The following is a 23,621-nucleotide window of genomic DNA, read 5'->3' as shown; positions in this document are numbered from 1 at the left end:
TGATGTAAGGAGCAGTGTCAGGTGACCTCACAGGAAGTGATGATGTAAGGAGCAGTGTCAGGTGACCTCACAGGAAGTGATGATGTAAGGAGCAGTGTCAGGTGACCTCACAGGAAGTGATGATGTAAGGAGCAGTGTCAGGTGACCTCACAGGAAGTGATGATGTAAGGAGCAGTGTCAGGTGACCTCACAGGAAGTGATGATGTAAGGAGCAGTGTCAGGTGACCTCACAGGAAGTGATGATGTAAGGAGCAGTGTCGGGTTACCTCACAGGAAGTGATGATGTAAGGAGCAGTGTCAGGTGACCTCACAGGAAGTGATGATGTAAGGAGCAGTGTCAGGTGACCTCACAGGAAGTGATGATGTAAGGAGCAGTGTCAGGTGACCTCACAGGAAGTGATGATGTAAGGAGCAGTGTCAGGTGACCTCACAGGAAGTGATGATGTAAGGAGCAGTGTCGGGTGACCTCACAGGAAGTGATGATGTAAGGAGCAGTGTCCGGTGACCTCACAGGAAGTGATGATGTAAGGAGCAGTGTCGGGTTACCTCACAGGAAGTGATGATGTAAGGAGCAGTGTCAGGTGACCTCACAGGAAGTGATGATGTAAGGAGCAGTGTCCAGTGACCTCACAGGAAGTGATGATGTAAGGAGCAGTGTCGGGTGACCTCACAGGAAGTGATGATGTAAGGAGCAGTGTCAGGTGACCTCACAGGAAGTGATGATGTAAGGAGCAGTGTCCGGTGACCTCACAGGAAGTGATGATGTAAGGAGCAGTGTCGGGTGACCTCACAGGAAGTGATGATGTAAGGAGCAGTGTCGGGTTACCTCACAGGAAGTGATGATGTAAGGAGCAGTGTCAGGTGACCTCACAGGAAGTGATGATGTAAGGAGCAGTGTCAGTAACAGATAAAGTTTAGTTTTGTGCCACAGCACTGGTCATTCCAGGTGAAGTTCCTGCCTGGTGACATGTAGGCGCACATATTGGTCATTGGATGACTGGGCTCACCCTCTCCCCAGTTCATGTAGTCTGTAGATACTCCATCTGTCCAGTACAGGTATCCCCACACCTTGTGCCGGCGGAGACCAAGCCACAGTCCTGTTCCCTGTTCACCGGTGCTGCTGACAGAGGAGGCCACCAGTTCCTGCGTGCTTCTGTCCGGGATACTGAATAAATCTGTGTAGTAACGGCGGCAATAGCGTAGGGCGTCCCACCAGCTGAGCGGCGTCATCATCACATAGATATCAGATATGTTATCTGTAGTGTAAGTGAAGATATACATTACAGGGAATATGAGGAATGGGTCCAGAAGAGACATTGAGTAGGATGGAAAGGACAATACTACTTGTCATTCAGATGTCCTAATCCCTTACCTATGTCCATTCACTGAGCACTGTGTGTGTGTACGTTTGTGTATGTGTATGTATGCGTGTGTGTATGTGTGTGTGTGTGTACGTGTGTGTATGTGTATGTACACATGTACGTGTACTTTAATGAAATCACTGGAAGTGATGATATAAGGAGCTGTGTCAGTAACAGATACAGTCCAGTGCTGTGTGACGTCACAGGAAGTGATAATATAAGGAGCAGTTACAGGTATAGATACAGTCCAGTGCTATGTGACATCACAGGAAGTGATGATGTAAGGAGTGACATCACAGGTGGGATGTCCTGTGATGTCACTGCAGGTTTGGACAAACTTTACCTGAGGTTTTTGACCCATCTGAGCAGTGTCTAGACACTGACTACGGGATGTAGTTCTGTCATTAAACAAGATCACGTAAAGGATAAGATTTTACTAGAACATTAATTGTAAATTGTATTTTCTGGATTACATGTTGCCAGCCATTCACCAATCAGAGGGCAGGATTCTATCACATGGCCTGTACAGTGCGCAAAGAGACAGCCAGGGAACGCGGGGTTCGCCCCCACAAATTAGATGTCTGATTTTTACACCCAAAAAGATTAGGGAGGGGAGGAGACTCTTCTAACCCCCTGAAAGAAAAAAGCAGATTCACCCCTGGTCTTTATTTGCCTTGCCCCGCCCACTTGATGCAAATGGCGTGATAAGGCCACTCCCACTTCTTCAGGCAGGTATGACTGAACATTTACCCGGCTGTTTCACATATGCAAATTTCATGTTTTGCATCTTTAAATTAACGGTAACAGCAAGACTCCACTTTCATAATGTAGAGACTGAATATAATACCTCTGCAGCTCCCGGGGGTCAGGCCGGAGAACGGGGTGCTTATGGCGCTGGTGACCAACATTACACTGCCGGGTGCTTGTGTGGGGGTCTGACAGGAACAATCTGTACCAGTCCCATAGAAATTGAAGGAGAAGGAGCTGTTCCCAGCTATGGCTGAAGTCTGTGTCCAGTTACCTGTGGAGGAGAAATCACAGATATAAATGTATTATTATTAGCTGTGATCCCTGACGTGCAGCTAACCCAGCAATGAAAGACAGTTGTCAGCACTTATCCTTCACACTGCCTATCTGTGTGTATCTAACACTATGAACACGTGGTATTAGTTCATATTTTGATCAAAACATTTACACCTGCATCCCATCGTCAAGGGCACCTCATTATATGCAGGTCCTACACTGACCTATATGCTTTAAACACCATTAAAATGCCGTTAAAATCAGATGCACTCACCTCCCAGGCATAGGGGCTTACATCTAGCAAGGGCTGGCTTGTGAGCCACACCTAAATATGCCTTAAATAGGCCTGACAGACAGCTGCTAGGACAATAAGGCAATGGTCTGGTAACACCGTGTTATGTGTCTCTATACCAGAAACAGTCTAAGTCACACCTACATAAAGACAGCAAACATGGTGAGATCCACACATCCCTAATGCTGACAAATGACAGGTGTTCTGGTTTTTCCTGTTTAAGCAGATGTTATTGATGAAATCTGTCTTTGGTTATGCTCAACAATATGCATCTAAGTGGTCTGTTTATTATTAATTCCCCCACCGCGACATTAAGAAAATTACTTATCGTCTGCATTCATCAAAACAATGTCACTGAGGTGGCTGACGAAGTGCTATTAGCTCATTTCTGGCTTCTCCGGATCAGTTACCGGCATTCTGCGCATGCATCAGCCGCTTTCGCGACTCGCGCATTGTAACCCAAATCCTAGATTTTTTCTCTACAAACCCCCAAGGCTTTGTACATCAAAGGGGTGGTAAGTTTCACCGCCTTTTCTGTTGGCCAACAGAACCATATTCCTAGAAAAAAGCAGTTAACCCTTCTCTGCACAATATCCAGTTTCAGCATTGACATTAGATCAACTCTGGGGGGGGTAAATGTATCAAACTGCGGGTTTGAAAAAGTGGATATGTTGCCTATAGCAACCAATCAGATTCTAGCTGTCATTTTGTAGAATGTACAAAATAAATGATAACTAAAATCTGATTGGTTGCTATAGGCAACATCTCCACTTCTTCAAACCCGCAGTTTGATACATTTACCCCCAGGAGACCATTCTCAGTTATTGTACAACTCTGGGAACTGGACTTGGGGTAGGTAGGAAGGGGCATAATGGGTGTGAAATGAGAGAGTATTGGGTGTATTGGAGGGTAAACACGAGTAAAATTGAGGACAATGTTACCCCTCAATCACAGCCTTATAATTGCACAGAGATCCCTTCCAAAAAGGCAGTAAGATTAGGCAGTAAGATTAGGCAGTAAGAGGGTATTGGGATGTGTAAGAAGAGGTATTATGAGTACAATGTGAGGGATAGTGGGGTGTATCTAAAGGGACATTATGGGCCTGACTTAGGGTTTAATGTATTTTGTATCCCGAACATGTAAAATTGTTACTGCAGGTGCGGGGATCAATATGCTAATTAGAAGTAGCTAGAGAGAGCTGCCGGTGCCATCGTCATTATTATTATTTATTTATAAGGTCCACAGATTCCATCTATTTGTTACCAGCTTCCATACAGAACAAGGTAACAAATAGATGAGGTAATACATGATGATCATCATCATCATAACCATCACTACCATCACCACCATTATCATAGTCACCACCACCTTTATCATCATCACCACCACCATCATCACCACCATTATCATAGTCACCACCACCATCATCACCACCATTATCATAGTCACCACCACCATCATCATCACCATTATCATAGTCACCACCACCTTTATCATCATCACCACCATCACCATTATCATAGTCACCACCACCATCACCATTATCATCGTCACCACCACCATCATCACCATTATCATAGTCACCACCACCATCATCACCACCATTATCATAGTCACCACCACCATCATCACCACCATTATCATAGTCACCACCACCATCACCATTATCATCGTCACCACCACCATCATCACCATTATCATAGTCACCACCGCCTTTAACATCATCACCACCACCATCACCATCATCACCACCTTTATCATCAATACCACCACCATCACCATCATCACCACCTTTATCATCGTCACCACCACCATCACCATTATCATCGTCACCACCACCATCATCATCACTACCATCACCACCATTATCATAGTCACCACCACCATCATCATCATCACCACCTTTATCATCGTCACCACCACCATCATCACCACCATTATCATAGTCACCACCACCATCATCACCATTATCATAGTCACCACCACCATCACCATTATCATCGTCACCACCACCATCATCACCACCATTATCATAGTCACTAACACCATCATCACCACCATTATTATCGTCACCACCACCATCATCATCACCATTATCATAGTCACCACCACCTTTATCATCATCACCACCACCATCACCATTATCATCGTCACCACCACCATCATCACCACCTTTATCATCATCACCACCACCTTTATCATCATCACCACCTTTATCATCGTCACCACCACCATCACCATCATCATCACCACCACCATTATCATAGTCACCACCATAACCACCACCATCACCACCCCTATTATCATCATTACCACCATCACCATTATCATCCTCACCACCACCATCATCATCACCACCACCTTTATCATCGTCACCACCACCTTTATCATCGTCACCACCACCATCACCATCATCACCACCTTTATCATCGTCACCACCACCATCATCATCACCACCACCTTTATCATCGTCACCACCACCATCATCATCACCATCATCACCACCTTTATCATCGTCACCATCACCATTATCATCGTCACCACCACCATCACCATTATCATCGTCACCACCACCATCATCATCACCACCACCTTTATCATCGTCACCACCACCATCACAATCACCATTATCATCGTCATAACCACCATTATCATGGTCACCATCATCATCACCACCACCATTATCATAGTCACCACCATAACCACCACCATCACCACCCCTATTATCTTCATCACCACCATTATCAAAGTCACCACCACCATCAACTTTACCACCACCATTATCATCGTCACCACCAACATTATCATAGTCACCACCACCATCACCACCACCACCACCATCATTATCATCACCACCAGCATCATCACCGTCTTCACCATCACCACAACCACCATTATCATCGGGCTTATCCGAAGAAGCAGTAAAGTCTAATAAAGCTGCATCTCCACAGGCCATCTTCTGCAGCATGACAGAGAAATGTTAGGAGGTATTACATTACCGAAGGAGGACTGGATACATGAAATAAATGTAGTAAGGTCTAAAACCATACAAAATATTGCATAAGAAGAGCATACAACTGCAATGTGAATAATCTGTCCGCTACAATGGACCTGTTGGTCTTATCTGCTGGTCTACAGCATTCTATGTTTCTACCTGGAGGACTATACAGTAGCTCTAAATGAAAGACTCACCACTAAAGCTGTAGGACATTGCCCACACCTCTTGTTTCAACAGCTGCTGGATGTAGTGAGACCCCGTGTAGACGGTGACCTCCACCCAGGAATATTTCCATGCTTTGAAAGCATTGTCATCCCAGGTAGCATTTGATGGGAAGGAAATTCCATCCACTTCCAGACCTGACATCTCACCGGAATTAGTTGCCACCAGCAGCGTGGTGATGAAGCCAGAGGGGGCATGTACCACCTGGGATGTCTCAAATATAGTGATGGGTATCACGATGGACATGAAGGGTTTGAGTGATGTGTTTGAGTAACTAGCACTTCCTGAACAGATAAACATGACCATTACATCATGGTCACAGTCTATCCGGAGAGCAGATGTACCAATCGATTGTAGAAAAACTTCTCCTTGAGAAAGACTCTTCGTGGCCACCACGACTGACATGTTATAAACCTTCACATTAGTGTTACCAGAAGCCACCACATAAATGTTATCATCTTTTCGTAATGGGACAGAAGGTTGGGGCACGAGAAAGGATCTCCCCCAACTGGATATGGGTAGAAGCTGCTCAAACACATAGGCATAGTAATACCGGAAATAACATTGAAAGTTTTGATGTCCACTTAGAACTGCAACAGGTTTGTCAGCCTGTACAAAGGATCCGGAGAGGTCGCTGCCAAGCAACTGAAACTGGGCACCTTGGTATGGTGAGAGTTTGAAGGTAACTGTGCTTCCAGATGTCAAAGACGTTCCTTGGAACATGACAGTGCCACCTTTCAAAGTGACTGTGACAGAGGTTGCTGTATCCAGGCTCAATACGGCAAATTGTGCATTGCCGGGCAAGGCAGAGGTGGGAGTGATAATGTAGTATTGCTTGTCTAGAAGGTCAACAGGGTACACATATGAAGACTCATAGCCATTAGTGGTCCAGACCTGCGAGATAACACAAATACTGTTATTGGCGTTGATCAGAACAACTCCAGCATTGAATACAGAACTGCCGGATAACATGGCACTACTGGGGAGAGTGAGGTTCACCGACTGCCCCTGCTGGAGAGTGTAGTTCTGGAAGAAGTTAGTGCCAGGCAGAGTCACACTGACCAGGCTACAGCAACCAATACCATGCAGAACAAGCTGGAACCGGACGTTGTTCATTCCCCATGGATACAGTTCCAAGAAACTTGTGACAAACTGCTTCCCGGAAAGGAACGTAGAGGAGTCTAGAGGGTGAGAACGGAGACAGAAGTGAGTGGGGGTCTATCATCCATATTATAAGTGTTTTTAGAAGATCTTATATTAATTAATTAATAATTCCTTCTTACCATCAGCTCATTTCTTACCAGCCATTCTGAAGATCTGTTGTATCAGAAAAAATGTTTATAAATGGTCAAGGATGGAGGCTTCCCGTTTACTGAGCATGCCTCCATTGTCAGTGACAGATTGGGGTCCAAGAGATGGTTAGTTTGGATACAGCTCTCAGAACTGTATTATATAAAGGGAAATTCCCTCAGTGACGGCAGAAGAGCGCTGGGGTCAGGTCCAGAACCGATGGTAATATTAGGTCCAGTTTATAGGGGGGAGGAGACCACACACGTCAAACACAGAACTTCATCTACTGTTTCTTCCCCAGGTCACTAAATATTTGATACAATTACACATATTTTTCGCCCTCTACTCACATCCTTTTGTCAGACCCTTGAAAGCAGTGTCCTTTCCGTATCTGTGCCCATATGTCACTGTGTATTATAATCTTATATATAAATGTTATGAGAAGAAGTTGCATTTGTCCCAAATGTTTTATTTAATGAAATTCGCTTGGATACAGTAAACAATTAAAAATGTAATTTCTAGTGAGCCAGATACATCAGATCTACGTGACAATTGGTTTTGGTCATTTAGATTTAAATTACATTTGACCATTAAGGGGTTAATATATTTTTCCTATTTGTATAGTATTATTATTATTATTATTGTTATTTATTTATACAGGACCACCATATTACTCAGTGCTTTCCAGAAAATATTGAATCACCACATACTAATGGTAATTCCACACAACTCCATTTTGCCTAATGTAAATGAAATACAATTATTTTGGTTACTAGAACTGGAATCACTCCTCATACTTGAAATAGGACTTTTGCCTGAAACTGTCTGTTAGATGTTCTCAAACTCACTGCTGCAATTTTACAATTAAGTCAGAAAAAAAAATATAGTCCCCAATTAAATTCTATGGCTACAGATGTTGGTAAGGAACAGTTATTATCAACATATCTGTCAAAGTCAGTAATTTTGAGCTTTCAACGAGCAATTTCAGGCAGAAGTCCAATTTCTTGTATCTGAAGTTATTCCAGTAAGTTGTAGATCTCATTATATCTTTTTAACCAGGCAAAATGTTTTTTGTATGGAAGAGAGAAGACATTTCCAGTTGCAGACCCGTCAGCCACTGACTCACTACAAGAATTATTATCGCATATTCTCAGCCACGTAAAGTAAGATCTATATCTCCTTCATTACATCAGTTGTGTCCGTACAGAATTACTGTGTTTCCTGGATGTTCTTACTTTGTGTCATAATAATTATATCATTACCTTCTGTAGCTTTCTATGCAAACCTCCACTGACAATTACTGCAAGGAAAACACCATTATGTAAAATGAGGATGACACAAGACACACGGTCATCTCCAGCCGGTAATGAGATCATTATCCTATATAAACAGCATGTCATACACCTATCTATATACTATATATAATGTATAGCTTCCTGAATGTCCCTATGTCTGCCTGTAATGAGATCATTATTATTATTATTATTATTATCGTTTATTTATAAGGCGCCACAAGGTTTCCGCAGCGCCGTACACAGTACAAACAATGGACCGTACAGGGAATAACAGTACAAAACAATAAACGAGTAGTACCAAGACTTCAGAGGCTCCAGGCAAGGCAAATATATTGAAGTGGAGCAGAAGATAAGGTAGCGAGACAGGAGGGAGGAGGGCCCTGCTCATACGAGCTCACATCCTATAGGGAGGGTAGACAGACGGCAAGCACAAAGGGAGTCGGAGGAGGGGAGCAAGTGCTCCCCACTACTGAGGAGGAGCGAAGTGAAGAGAGTAAGGGTGGAGAGAGGGTTAGGTGGAAGGCTGGTAAGCTTTGAGGAAGAGATGAGTTTTGAGTGCCCGTTTGAAAGAGCACAGGTTAGGGGACAAACGGATGGAGCGAGGGAGGTCATTCCAGTGCAGGGGGGCAGCTCGGGAGAAGTCTTGAATTCTGGAATGGGATGAGGTGATCAGAGAGGAGGAGAAGCGACGGTCATTGGCTGAACGCAGGGACCGGGCGGGAGTGTGGATGGAGAGGAGATTGAAGATGTAAGGGGCAGTGGAGTGGGAGAGAGCCTTGTATGTGAGGGTAAGAAGTTTGAAGAGGATTCTGTAGGGGAAGGGGAGCCAGTGTAGGGCAAGGCAGAGAGGGGAGGCAGAAGAGGAGCGGCGAGAAAGGAAGATAAGCCTCGCAGCCGCATTAAGTATAGAACGAAGGGGGGCAAGGCGAGAGCGGGGGAGGCCGGTGAGGAGAAGGTTACAGTAGTCCAGCCGGGAAATGATAGCGCGTGGATAATAGTTTTGATTGCTTCATGAGAAAGGAAGGGCCGGATGCGGGCGATGTTGCGAAGTTGGAAATGACAGGATTGGGCGAGGGATTGAATGTGGGGGGCAAAAGAGAGCGAGGAGTCGAGGGTGACGCCCAGGCAGCGGAGTTGGGGGACAGAAGAGATAGTGGAGTTGTTGACAGTGATGGAGAGATCCAGATGGGATGGGGACTGAGACGGAGGGAAAACAATGAGTTTGGTTTTAGCAATGTTAATTTTGAGAAAGCGTGAGGACATCCAAGAGGAGATGGCAGAGAGGCAGTCAGATACACGAGAGAGGAGGGGGGGGAGAGATCGGGAGAGGAGATGTAAAGTTGAATATCATCGGCTATTATCCTATATAGTGAGGAGAAAGAGCGATATGCTGCAGGTATATATTTATATATATATATATATATATAAAACAGTGAGTGGGAGAGAGCGATGCTCTGCAGCTACATATAAAACAGTAAGGAGCAGAGAGCGATGCTCTGCAGGTACATATATAACAGTAAGAAGCAGAGGGCGATGATCTGCAGGTACATATATAACAGTGAGGAGCAGAGAGCGATGCTCTGCAGATACATATATAACAGTGAGGAGCAGAGAGCGATGCTCTGCAGGTACATATATAACAGTGAGGAGCAGAGAGCGATGCTCTGCAGATACATATATAACAGTAAGAAGCAGAGGGCGATGATCTGCAGGTACATATATAACAGTGAGGAGCAGAGAGCGATGCTCTGCAGATACATATATAACAGTAAGAAGCAGAGAGCGATGCTCTGCAGGTACATATATAACAGTGAGGAGCAGAGAGCGATGCTCTGCAGATACATATATAACAGTAAGAAGCAGAGAGCGATGCTCTGCAGGTACATATATAACAGTGAGGAGCAGAGAGCGATGCTCTGCAGGTACATATATAACAGTGAGGACCAGAGAGATGCTCTGCAGGTACATATATAACAGTGAGGACCAGAGAGCGATGCTCTGCAGGTACATATATAACAGTGAGGAGCAGAGAGCGATGTTCTGCAGGTACATATATAACAGTGAGGAGCAGAGAGCGATGTTCTGCAGGTACATATATAACAGTGAGGAGCAGAGAGCGATGTTCTGCGGGTACATATATAACAGTGAGGAGCAGAGAGCGATGCTCTGCAGATACATATATAACAGTAAGAAGCAGAGAGCGATGCTCTGCAGGTACATATATAACAGTGAGGAGCAGAGAGCGATGCTCTGCAGATACATATATAACAGTAAGAAGCAGAGAGCGATGCTCTGCAGGTACATATATAACAGTGAGGAGCAGAGAGCAATGCTCTGCAGGTACATATATAACAGTGAGGAGCAGAGAGCGATGTTCTGCAGGTACATATATAACAGTGAGGAGCAGAGCGATGCTCTGCAGGTACATATATAACAGTGAGGAGCAGAGCGATGCTCTGCAGGTACATATATAACAGTGAGGGGCAGAGAGATGCTCTGCAGATACATATATAACAGTGAGGAGCAGAGAGAGATGCTCTGCAGATACATATATAACAGTGAGGAGCAGAGCGATGCTCTGCAGTATGTCGGCACAGGTTGGGGTTACCTTGGCAGGTGGGTCGGAGGCACAGCAGGGTGATGAGGAGCTGGATCAGCATGATGTCCTCTCTTGGTCTGAATGTCACTAGTACTAAGAGCTGATTCCCCCTCTATGGTGTTTATTCATGGAAAGCAGGAAGGCAGAGTTTACACAACACTGTACACACAATAACACGCATCACACAGGATTACATGTATCAGTACATGACATGTACACATGAGACATATGTACTGTGGCTGGATACTTATAAATAACATATTCTATAAATATATTTAAATTATTAGCGCGGTGCGCCAAAGTATATCACTGCAAATGTACTTATCTTTCTATACTGGTATGTGTTTGGTATGGAAATGTATTGGCTTAGGAGACAGTATGTCATGTTTGGGTCTTTCAACTGTCTGGAAACAGGTAATCTCATGTGAAGTGACCAACACGTCTGTCTAGCCTGAAAGAACAGGAGGGCGCCATTAGACTTGCTGGTAGACTCCCTAGGTTTGTAAGACTCAGGATGCAAGTGATCACAGAGTAATGTGAATTTTGCAAGTTAAATTGTGTTTAAAGCAAGATTAATGTTATAGCCTGATGATAAACATTCAATATAAAATCTCAGACGTTGTGGTACCGCTAGCAGCTATGTAAAATGGCATTAAATCCCTCTAGGCTAATTTATGTGCAGGCTGCATGAAGCACTTGGATTGGTTAGAGGGGCAGGAGGTTGGATTACCTCCTGCCAGGGTATCTGTGTAAATCTGTATAAAAGGAGGACTGTTTGACCATGTATCAGTATTATACTATCTGTACCTTTTTGGATGCCACTAGTACCTCAAACTAGTGGAAGTAACTGGACTTCCTGAGCTAATAAACATCAACTTCTTAAGGAATCTGCTTACTTACCTGCTGTGATTCCTGTGAACACAAATTAGACCAATATAATCTGTTCCCGGCTAATCTGAGGTTAGGACCCAGCATCCAGCACCACCGCTCTGCCTGCTACCCAGCATCTCTGGTCAGTGTGATAGGGCAGAGGGGAACCATCCACAGCACCCTGATCCATAGTAAGAGGTCAGGAATACCAGCCCAGATGCCCAGTAACGGGGTACACTAGCAGTGTCAGTTATCCAGAAGAAACCCGGTACTGGATGCCGTTAAGGAGTCCAGTGGTGGCAGCATTTGTTAGCCCCTCCTATTGCGGCAAGAGGGCGCATTTGGGATAACGAAAGGGAATGGTGACAAAGTAAGCCCAGCCGGTTCCCAGTAACAACATACAGGGTGACATAGGCGGTCCATCCTATCACAGGTTGTGTGGGCAGTGAAAAAACTACAACCTTATTTCTATGGACGACATTTTACTGTGGTGACTGATCATAATCCTTTAAAGTGGCTGCAACACACCTCAGGGGAAAATGACCGTTTGTTGCGCTGGAGCCTTGCACTTCAAATTTATGACTTTGACATAATTCACAAGCAAGGAAAGGTCACAGCAATGCGGATGGACTGTCTCGGCAGGAAGAGCCGGATCCTCCAGGTCACCTCCGGTAACCCTAGGAGACTGCGGACAAGGAGCCAAATCGTTGGGACATGGCACCCTGGTTGTCGCATGGACAAGGGGGGGAGGAGTGTGACTGGATCACTTATAAATAACTTCTGGTATAAATTTATTTAAAGGAAATAGCGCAGGGCACTTATTTATATAATTGCACATGCACTTATTTTTGATATTGTGTATATTTTGGTAAGGGAAATATTTAATTTCTGAGACCAGGGGGATAAAATTCATTTTTTTTCTGTTTTAACCTTTCTAGAGGAAATGCCTTATTTCTGATGTATATATCTGATACAATAAGATGCAATTAGACTGTCATATGTCCACTGTGTCCAAATTAAGATGCAGGATATCACAGCAAGGTTTTAAGATATCACAGATAAGCGTAAATATTGTTAGCTTTGCAATGCATGTAAATCTATGTTTTGGTAAACAGGTTACATTCTGATTCTAAAAATAGCCTGTAAGGCTGTGTCGAAAACAGTATAAAAAGGAAGCCCTTGTAAACTGAAATGTATAATTCTGATGTTCCATCTGACCTGACCACTGATACCATTATTCAGTGGAACTGTCCTTGTCAGGACACTTGAGCAAAAAACATCACTCTGCTTCAAGACCCTGCTTGACAACTTCTTCAATATTGCTGTAATCCTGTGACCTACAGATTAGACCCTAAATCTAATCCGTCCTCCGGCTGTTTTTGAGGTTGGACCCAGCTTTCCAGTACCACCACTCTGCCGCTACTCAGCAGCTGGCTACTGTGATAGGCCAGGGGGATCCATCCACAGCACCTGATCCATAGTAAGCAGTCAGGGGTACCGGTCCAAGTGTACCAGCACGGGAGTACACTAGCAGCGACAGTTACCCAGAAGGAACGTGGTTCTGGGCGCCATAATGGAGCCCAGTGGTGGCAGCAGGCTCCTCCTACTGCGGCAGGAGGGACGTATTCGGAATAACGAAAGGGGACGGTGGCAAAGTAAGCCCAGCCGTTTCTCAGCAACAACAGTCAGGGTGACATAGGCAGTCCATCCTGTCACACTATCCACCCAGGATGTCTTTGTGGTGGAGTATGTGTTAAAGCTCAGAGATCGGTTAGAGAATGTCATGGGGCTCGCGCAAGCTAAGCTAGCGAAAGCACAGGCGAAACAGAAGACTTGGTATGACCAGGGTGCACGTGCCAGAGTGTTTAAGGTAGGGCAGAAGATCCTTGTTCTGATGACCACGCACTAGAACAAGTTATAGGCTGCCTGGGCTGGACCGTACACGGTCTCAAAACACCTGAGTGACATCACTTATGTGGTGTCATTTGATAGCGATGGTAGGCGGCAGCGGGCCTACCACGTAAATATGTTGAAGGCATACCACGAGCGTGTGGAGTCGGTAGCAGCGGTTTGTTGCTTACCGACTGAGGAACCAGGAAGTGATCCACTACCTGACCTCCTCGCGGATGCCAGAGAGGAAGGTGGTGTAGAGGAAGTGGGCTGGGATGAGCAGTTAAGTGCCTACAAGTGGGAGCAGCTTGAAACAGTGCTGTGGTTCTTTGCGACTTAGTTCAGTAGGAAACCCGGACGGACTTCCTTGGTGATGCACCATGTGGACACTGGTGAGCATAGGCCAGTTAGGCAACCTGCGTATAGGGTCTCACCAGAGACCAAGGAGAGTATATACAAGGAGGTACAGGAGATGCTTGAGCTAGGGGTGATCCAGCCATGGCATAGTCCATGGGCATCATCTGTTGTATTGGTTCCTAAGAAGGAGAAGACAACACGGTTTTGCGTAGATTACCGCCGGTTCAACGAGGTAAACAATGCTGACGCCTATCCCCTGCCCCACATTGACGCTCTGTTAGACGAGTTAGGTGGAGCAAAGTATACCTCAACCTCTGACTTGAGCAAGGGATACCACTGACCCCAGAGGCTCAAGAACGGTCGGCATACATAACCCCATTTGGCCTGTTCGAGTTATACATTGTTCTTCAATTTAAGCCAAGTGGGTTATGGGCAAGGATCAGTTGGGATAAAGGGGACGGGGCTGCATTCATTCCCCCTCCTTTTCTACAGCAATTAGATTAGACCTGATTAGGTGGTGGCTAGTTCTGGCTGAAAAAGCTTGTAAGGGGTTAATAATGGGAGTGTCACTTGGTCTTGGCCTTAATTAACCTGAGAATGTCCTCTTTGCCTCAGGTTGTATTCAGCAGACATCTTGGAGTCAGTTCAGAAACTCAGAGCTCGAGTCCATCTGAAGATGGTGTTATCCATCCTATCGGAGAGCACATGAGTGTTAGGAACTCCTCCAGCTGGTACTACAAAACCCGGAGTCTACTCCGAAAGCCAGGTGTTCACTGGAGCCCCTAGTGGTGGGGACAGACTTGGCCGCAGGCTGACAGAGGGTCGAGAGTTGTGTACTGGCTAAGGAGAACCCAGGGATGGAGTGTTATGGCGGACAGCAGCGTGGGGTTCAGGCAGGGTTGATGCCGGCAGCAGACAGCGTATCCACAGGACAAACCAAGGTCAGAGGTCACATGCACAGGTTCGGAATCCAGGGACAGGCGAAAGATCAGGGGCACTAGCAGAGAAGCACAATCCGGGTTCAGGCAATTGGTCAGGGTCAGAAGCACAGGTTCAAAGTCCAGGAACATGCAAGGGTCATACACGGGAAATCTATCTTAGGTTAGACACCAGGCACAGAGATTAAGTAGCAGGCAGCAGAACTGTAAACAGGACGGTATAACCGGCAGTGAGGCCTAGTCCTCACTGCCTTAAATAGTACAGATGGCCAATCAGGACACAGTCCAGAATGTGTCCTCAGCTGCAGAATGATGAACATGCAGAGCCTACAGCCAATGGGAATAGCAGAGTGCCAGCAGTAACCACGATCCCTAATCAGCCTTGATTGGCTGACTGAACCCAGCCTTAAACGGCTGGCCCTGTAATCCCCTGTGCGCACGCGCCCGGCTGTTTGACAGCTGACCAGGCGCGGCGCCAGAAGCTCCCCAGCTACAGGAAGTGACGTCCTGGTCGTCATAGCGACGGCCGGGACGCCCGGAAGAGCACTCACAGAGTCGCGGCGGTGACCGCGGCCGCCGCAACTAACATTGAGATGGTCTTCCTGCTCCTCCCGTCCTTCCTATGGCAGAACCTGGAGGAATCACTACAGACTATTCACCTATCAAAGCCGTTGACCTGGCTATACAATGTTAATAAATAGGCATGTTAAATCATTTCCTTACCTTGCGACAAGAAATTATAATTAATATGAAGAAAATACAATTTGCCACTTTCTGATGTAGCAGTCTTTTAACCTTCACTGGAAATACCAGTCGCTCTGTACCGTGAATTTTCCTAAAAATACTAGAAGGGGTTATAATGAGTTGCAGCCCATGGTGACCCCTTTCAGGATGTTTACCCACCTTTGCATGGTTTAGTGGTACTCCTTTGTGCTGCAGCCAACCACAAGCAGAAGCCAGCCCACTGTGGGCAATGACTGTTTACTAGTACCCAGGCCAAGCCACTGTGGGAACACAATCGGGCATTAAACAGAGTTTTCCTGATCCTCGGACAGTGCCAGTTCAGACATACGACTCACGTTGGACTAGTCAAGAACTGCTACTGAGGACTTGGTGCTGGGGTTGTCTTTCTTTCTATCTGAGGTGTTCCCTGGTTGGAACAGGTGAAAGAGCTCTCAGAGACCCGGTATCCCGAACGGGGGGACTTCTATAAGAGCAAATTTATGTATCAGTACATGTGACAGGATGGACCACCTATGCCACCCTGTCTGTTGTGTTGCTGGGGACAGGTTGGGCTTGCCTTGCCACCAACTCCTTTCTTTATCCCAAAAGTGCCCTCTAACCGCAGTAGGAAAGACTTAAGTTGCTGCCCCCACTGGACTTCTTTGCAGCATCCAGAACCACGTCCTTCTGGTTAACTCCGCTATCCCCTCTATATATATCACTGTCTGTTAGGAACCCCTCCAGCCTATACAACAAAACCCGGAGTCTGCTCTGAAGTCTGGTATTCACTGTTGCCCCTAGTAGTGGGGACAGACTTGGCTGCAGACAACAGAGGGTCGTGAGATGTGTACCGGTGAAGGAGAACCCAGGAAGAGAGTGCTATGGCAGACAGCAACGTGGGGTCCAGGCAAGGGTCAGCCGGCAGGAGACAAACGTTTCCCAGGAATAAACCAAGGTCAGGGGTCACAGGCACAGGTTCAGAGTCCAAGGACAGGCGTAAGATCGGGGTCACAGGCAGAGATTCAAGGTCCAGGTTTCAAGAAATAGGTCGGGGCCAGAAGCAGAGGTTCAAGGTCCAGAAACAGGCAAAGGTCATACACGGGAAGTCAATCACAGGTTAAACACCAATCACAGGAACAGAGTAGCATGCAGCAGAACTAGAACAGGACGCTATAACCGGCAGTGAGGCTCAGTCCTCACTGCCTTAAATAATACCAACAGCCAATCAGAACAAAGCCTAGATAGTAGCCCCAGAAGCTGACTAAGTAATGATGGCAGTAGGACCAATGAGAACTAGTGCGCCCAGGTTGCACTAATAACTAAGGCTGCAGCCTAATTAAAATCAGCCAAGGATGGCTGTATCTGAATAGCCCTGCGCGCGCGCCCGGCTGTTTGACAGCTGGCCGGGCGCGGCGGCAGGGAGCCTGAAGCGTCCCGGTTGTTGCCTAGGCAGCCGGGACGCTTCAGGACTACGATGGCGATCAGCGGAGGCTTTAGACCTGAGAGAGGCTTGACGAAGTGCGGAATGCACTTTCTTCCAAACGTACTTCAATCGAGATACAGCAGAAGGTGTCTTAGAACCTCCAATGGTAACGGCAGAAGAGAGAGAGTTCGATTTCGGGTGGAAACCAAGATTACAATTCCTACTTGTTGCTTTTTCGGAACCAGAGGAGCGTGGTCTCAGGCGGAAGTATAACCTGCAACTCTCCTTAAAGTTGCGGAAAACGGACCTGCTTCCTGAGAATCGATCAGGCAAATTCAACTTCGGCTCTGGAGATACGCCAGAGGAGGCTTGCTGAGGTTGCGGTTCTCTGGAGGCCTCTTCTTGCGCTGACAAACGCTGGGCCAATCCCTGGATCATTTGATACACGGTGTCAACATGGCCAGCCAGCACTTGAAATGGAGACGATTTGATTTTGCTTTCCTCCATTAAATTTTGTTTCCGGAATTTCTGTTTTGGCCGTTTATAATGTTAGGAACCCCTCCAGCCTATACAACAAAACCCGGAGTTTGCTCTGAAGTCTGGTATTCACTGTTGCCCCTAGTGGTGGGGACAGACTTGGCTGCAGACAACAGAGGGTCGTGAGATGTGTACCGGTGAAGGAGAACCCAGGAAGAGAGTGCTATGGCAGACAGCAACGTGGGGTCCAGGCAAGGGTGAGCCGGCAGCAGACAAACGTTTCCCAGGAATAAACCAAGGTCAGGGGTCACAGGCACAGGTTCAGAGTCCAAGGACAGGCATAAGATCGGGGTCACAGGCAGAGATTCAAGGTCCAGGTTTCAAGCAATAGGTCGGGGCCAGAAGCAGAGGTTCAAGGTCCAGAAACAGCAAAGGTCATACACGGGAAGTCAATCACAGGTTAAACACCAATCACAGGAACAGAGTAGCAGGCAGCAGAACTAGAACAGGACACTATAACCGGCAGTGAGGCTCAGTCCTCACTGCCTTAAATAATACCAACAGCCAATCAGAACAAAGCCTAGATAGTAGCCCCAGAAGCTGACTAAGTAATGATGGCAGTAGGACCAATGAGAACTAGTGCGCCCAGGTTGCGACCGGGACGTCACAAGCAATGCAGGAAGAGTCGTGGCAGCCGCGGGCACCGTCGCGACTGCTGACACTGTCTCTCTATATACATCACGGTCCCCTCTACTTTTCGCATAATCTCTTGCTTGGAGAAGGCATGAAGGTAATTTCTATAATAATGTCAGCAACTTTTAAACTTGGTCCTTTTATACCCAAGCCGCCCCCCTGTGACATAATGACAGTAGGTGTGCTGGTATGCTAATCTGTTTCACAACTATTTTATTGCTGCTTGCTAAAAAGCACTTCTAGTTATGAGTTCTAAAATATTACAACTCTCTTCTAAAACATAGCAGATGTGTGATAATAATTCCAGTAAACCAGGTATGATATTCTGTACATATGTATAGGAAACATGCTTATGTTATAGGGATTCTTTGGGAAAATATATTACATCTATAATTTATGGAGCTGGGATCTATTGATGACACATTTCATGTGGCTGGTTCCACTGGTTACAAATATGTATAGCGAACTCCCCAAATATGGATTATTGTTTTGTTGTATGTTTCCTTATAGAGACTATACCTGAATTTGGAGGGACAACGACTATTGTCCTTCATAGCCAAGTAAATACCTCAGTGTTTTAGTATCTGTGGGCCACACAATAAATGAAATGATTGACTGGCTGTTAGTGACACAGACATATCTGAATAAACAATCAAGTTAAGGTAAAAAAAGCAGGTTATGGCGCATATAGTGATGTATATAGAGGGGACAGTGATGTATATAGAGGGATAGTGATGTATATAGAGGAGGACAGTGATGTATATAGAGGGGACAGTGATGTATATAGAGGGGACAGTGATGTATATAGAGGGGACAGTGATGTATATAGAGGAGGACAGTGGTGTATATAGAGGGGACAGTGATGTATATAGAGGGATAGTGATGTATATAGAGGGACAGTGATGTATATAGAGGGATAGTGGTGTATATAGAGGGACAGTGATGTATATAGAGGGGACAGTGATGTATATAGAGGGGGCAGTGATGTATATAGAGAGACAGTGATGTATATAGAGGGGACAGTGATGTATATAGAGGGGACAGTGATGTATATAGAGGGACAGTGATGTATATAGAGGGACAGTGATGTATATAGAGGGACAGTAATGTATACAGAGGGACAGTGATGTATATAGAGGGACAGTGATGTATATAGAGGAGGACAGTGATGTATATAGAGGGGACAGTGATGTATATAGAGGGATAGTGATGTATATAGAGGGACAGAGATGTATATAGAGGGGGCAGTGATGTATATAGAGGGACAGTGATGTATATAGAGGGGGACAGTGATGTATATAGAGGGGGGCAGTGATGTATATAGAGGGATAGTGATGTATATAGAGGGGACAGTGATGTATATAGAGGGATAGTGATGTATATAGAGGGGACAGTGATGTATATAGAGGGACAGTGATGTATATAGAGGGACAGTGATGTATATAGAGGGGACAGTGATGTATATAGAGGGGGACAGTGATGTATATAGAGGGGACAGTGATGTATATAGAGGGACAGTGATGTATATAGAGGGACAGTGATTTATATAGAGGGATAGTGATGTATATAGAGGGACAGTGATGTATATAGAGGGGGCAGTGATGTATATAGAGGGACAGTGGTGTATATAGAGGGGACAGTGATGTATATAGAGGGGGACAGTGATGTATATAGAGGGGACAGTGATGTATATAGAGGGACAGTGATGTATACAGAGGGGACAGTGATGTATATAGAGGGGACAGTGATGTATATAGAGGGGGGCAGTGATGTATATAGAGGGACAGTGGTGTATATAGAGGGGACAGTGATGTATATAGAGGGGGACAGTGATGTATATAGAGGGGACAGTGATGTATATAGAGGGACAGTGATGTATATAGAGGGACAGTAATGTATACAGAGGGACAGTGATGTATATAGAGGGACAGTGATGTATATAGAGGAGGACAGTGATGTATATAGAGGGGACAGTGATGTATATAGAGGGGACAGTGATGTATATAGAGGGGGCAGTGATGTATATAGAGGGACAGTGATGTATATAGAGGGGACAGTGATGTATATAGAGGGGGACAGTGATGTATATAGAGGGGACAGTGATGTATATAGAGGGACAGTGATGTATATAGAGGGACAGTGATGTATATAGAGGGATAGTGATGTATATAGAGGGACAGTGATGTATATAGAGGGGGCAGTGATGTATATAGAGGGACAGTGGTGTATATAGAGGGGACAGTGATGTATATAGAGGGGGACAGTGATGTATATAGAGGGGACAGTGATGTATATAGAGGGACAGTGATGTATATAGAGGGACAGTGATGTATACAGAGGGGACAGTGATGTATATAGAGGGGACAGTGATGTATATAGAGGGGGGCAGTGATGTATATAGAGGGACAGTGGTGTATATAGAGGGGACAGTGATGTATATAGAGGGGGACAGTGATGTATATAGAGGGGACAGTGATGTATATAGAGGGACAGTGATGTATATAGAGGGACAGTGATGTATATAGAGGGACAGTAATGTATACAGAGGGACAGTGATGTATATAGAGGGACAGTGATGTATATAGAGGAGGACAGTGATGTATATAGAGGGGACAGTGATGTATATAGAGGGACAGAGATGTATATAGAGGAGGACAGTGATGTATATAGAGGGACAGTGGTGTATACAGAGGGACAGTGATGTATATAGAGGAGGACAGTGATGTATATAGAGGGACAGTGATGTATATAGAGGAGGACAGTGATGTATATAGAGGGACAGTGATGTATATAGAGGGGACAGTGATGTATACAGAGTGGACAGTAATGTATATATAGGGATAGTGATGTATACAGAGGGACAGTGATGTATACAGAGGGACAGTGATGTATATAGAGGGACAGTGATGTATATAGAGGGACAGTGATGTATATAGAGGGGACAGTGAAGTATATAGAGGGACAGTGATGTATATAGAGGGACAGTGATGTATATAGAGGAGGACAGTGATGTATATAGAGGAGGACAGTGATGTATATAGAGGGACAGTAATGTATACAGAGGGACAGTGATGTATATAGAGGGACAGTGATGTATATAGAGGGGACAGTGATGTATATAGAGGGACAGTAATGTATACAGAGGGACAGTGATGTATATAGAGGGACAGTGATGTATATAGAGGAGGACAGTGATGTATATAGAGGGACAGTGATGTATATAGAGGGACAGTGATGTATATAGAGGAGGACAGTGATGTATATAGAGGGGACAGTGATGTATATAGAGGGACAGAGATGTATATAGAGGAGGACAGTGATGTATATAGAGGGACAGTGGTGTATATAGAGGGACAGTGATGTATATAGAGGGACAGTGATGTATATAGAGGGGACAGTGATGTATATAGAGGGGGCAGTGATGTATATAGAGGGACAGAGATGTATATTGAGGAGGACAGTGATGTATATAGAGGGACAGTGGTGTATATAGAGGGATAGTGATGTATATAGAGGGACAGTAATGTATACAGAGGGACAGTAATGTATACAGAGGGACAGTGATGTATATAGAGGGACAGTGATGTATATAGAGGGACAGTGATGTATATAGAGGGACAGAGATGTATATAGAGGAGGACAGTGATGTATATAGAGGGACAGTGATGTATATAGAGGGGGACAGTGATGTATATAGAGGAGGACAGTGGTGTATATAAAGGGGACAGTGATGTATATAGAGGGGGACAGTGATGTATATAGAGGGGACAGTGATGTATATAGAGGGACAGTGATGTATATAGAGGGGACAGTGATGTATACAGAGGGGACAGTGATGTATATAGAGGGACAGTGATGTATATAGAGGGGACAGTGAGGTATATAGAGGTGGACAGTGATGTATATAGAGGGGACAGTGATGTATATAGAGGGACAGTGATGTATATAGAGGGGACAGTGATGTATATAGAGGAGGACAGTGGTGTATATAGAGAGGGACAGTGATGTATATAGAGGGGGACAGTGATGTATACAGAGGGGATAGTGATGTATATATAGGGATAGTGATGTATATAGAGGCGGCAGTGATGTATATAGAGGGGACAGTGATGTATATAGAGGAGGCAGTGATGTATATAGAGGGATAGTGATGTATATAGAGGGGGCAGTGATGTATATAGAGGGATAGTGATGTATATAGAGGGGACAGTGAGGTATATAGAGGGGACAGTGATGTATATAGAGGGGACAGTGAGGTATATAGAGGGATAGTGATGTATATAGAGGGATAGTGATGTATATAGAGGGGGCAGTGATGTATATAGAGGGATAGTGATGTATATAGAGGGGGGCAGTGATGTATATAGAGGGGGTAGTGATGTATATAGAGGGACAGTGATGTATATAGAGGGGACAGTGATGTATATAGAGGGGACAGTGAGGTATATAGAGGGATAGTGATGTATATAGAGGGGACAGTGAGGTATATAGAGGGATAGTGAGGTATATAGAGGGACAGTGATTTATATAGAGGGATAGTGATGTATATAGAGGGATAGTGATTTATATAGAGGGATAGTGATGTATATAGAGGGATAGTGATGTATATAGAGGGACAGTGATTTATATAGAGGGATAGTGATGTATATAGAGGGGGCAGTGATGTATATAGAGGGGACAGTGATGTATACAGAGGGACAGTGATGTATATAGAGGGGACAGTGATGTATACAGAGGGACAGTGATGTATACAGAGGGGACAGTGATGTATATAGAGGGGGCAGTGATGTATATAGAGGGGACAGTGATGTATATAGAGGGGACAGTGATGTATATAGAGGGATAGTGATGTATATAGAGGGACAGTGATTTATATAGAGGGATAGTGATGTATATAGAGGGGACAGTGATGTATATAGAGGAGACAGTAATGTATACAGAGGGACAGTGATGTATATAGAGGGGGCAGTGATGTATATAGAGGGACAGTGATGTATATAGAGGGTCCAGGGGGTAGGGGATCTGCACACACACATAGGCTGGCTGCAGCCTGTGACATCTCTGTACCTGTAGCTACATGCATGTAACATGTATGAGGGACTAGGGAGTCACCCTGTATCACTATCACCCATAGATGAGGACACAGCAGCCAGACTGACACTGCTCCCAG

At 45.2% G+C, this 23,621-nt stretch overlaps 1 protein-coding gene across 3 annotated transcripts; it reads right to left on the bottom strand.

Annotated features, from left to right (window-relative positions):
- Positions 1 to 826: 826 nt before the first annotated feature.
- On the bottom strand, positions 827 to 23,605 carry LOC142103024 (IgGFc-binding protein-like). 3 transcript variants are annotated; one of them, XM_075187377.1, is made up of 5 exons: positions 23,519 to 23,605; positions 11,090 to 11,192; positions 5,869 to 7,077; positions 2,209 to 2,382; positions 827 to 1,256 (listed from the first exon to the last, which is right to left on the bottom strand). In XM_075187377.1, exons 2-5 carry the CDS (start codon positions 11,139 to 11,141, stop codon positions 898 to 900), a joined length of 1,794 nt encoding a protein of 597 aa, XP_075043478.1. In that variant the 5' UTR covers positions 11,142 to 11,192; positions 23,519 to 23,605; the 3' UTR covers positions 827 to 897. The 3 variants fall into 3 exon arrangements, with proteins under 3 accessions (XP_075043478.1, XP_075043479.1, XP_075043480.1); XM_075187378.1 differs by lacking the exon at positions 23,519 to 23,605 and adding an exon at positions 18,971 to 19,037; XM_075187379.1 differs by lacking the exon at positions 11,090 to 11,192 and having other exon boundaries at positions 23,519 to 23,586.
- Between the last annotated feature and the right edge of the window lie 16 nt (positions 23,606 to 23,621).

Source organism: Mixophyes fleayi, chromosome 1 (genome assembly GCF_038048845.1).
Source record: "Mixophyes fleayi isolate aMixFle1 chromosome 1, aMixFle1.hap1, whole genome shotgun sequence".
Taxonomy (NCBI): domain Eukaryota; kingdom Metazoa; phylum Chordata; class Amphibia; order Anura; family Limnodynastidae; genus Mixophyes; species Mixophyes fleayi.
Note: the sequence above shows the minus strand (reverse complement) of the source record. Positions and strands in the feature narration are given on the sequence as shown.

Coding starts and splice junctions, on each gene's coding strand:
- LOC142103024 (XM_075187377.1), bottom strand. CDS start 11,141: ATGCTGATCCAGCTCCTCATCACCCTGCTGTGCCTCCGACCCACCTGC. Junction 2,383..5,868: donor AATGTCCTACAGCTTTAGTG/GTGAGTCTTTCA, acceptor TCTCCTCCACAG/GTAACTGGACACAGACTTCA. Junction 1,257..2,208: donor GACCCCCGGGAGCTGCAGAG/GTATTATATTCA, acceptor CTTACACTACAG/ATAACATATCTGATATCTAT.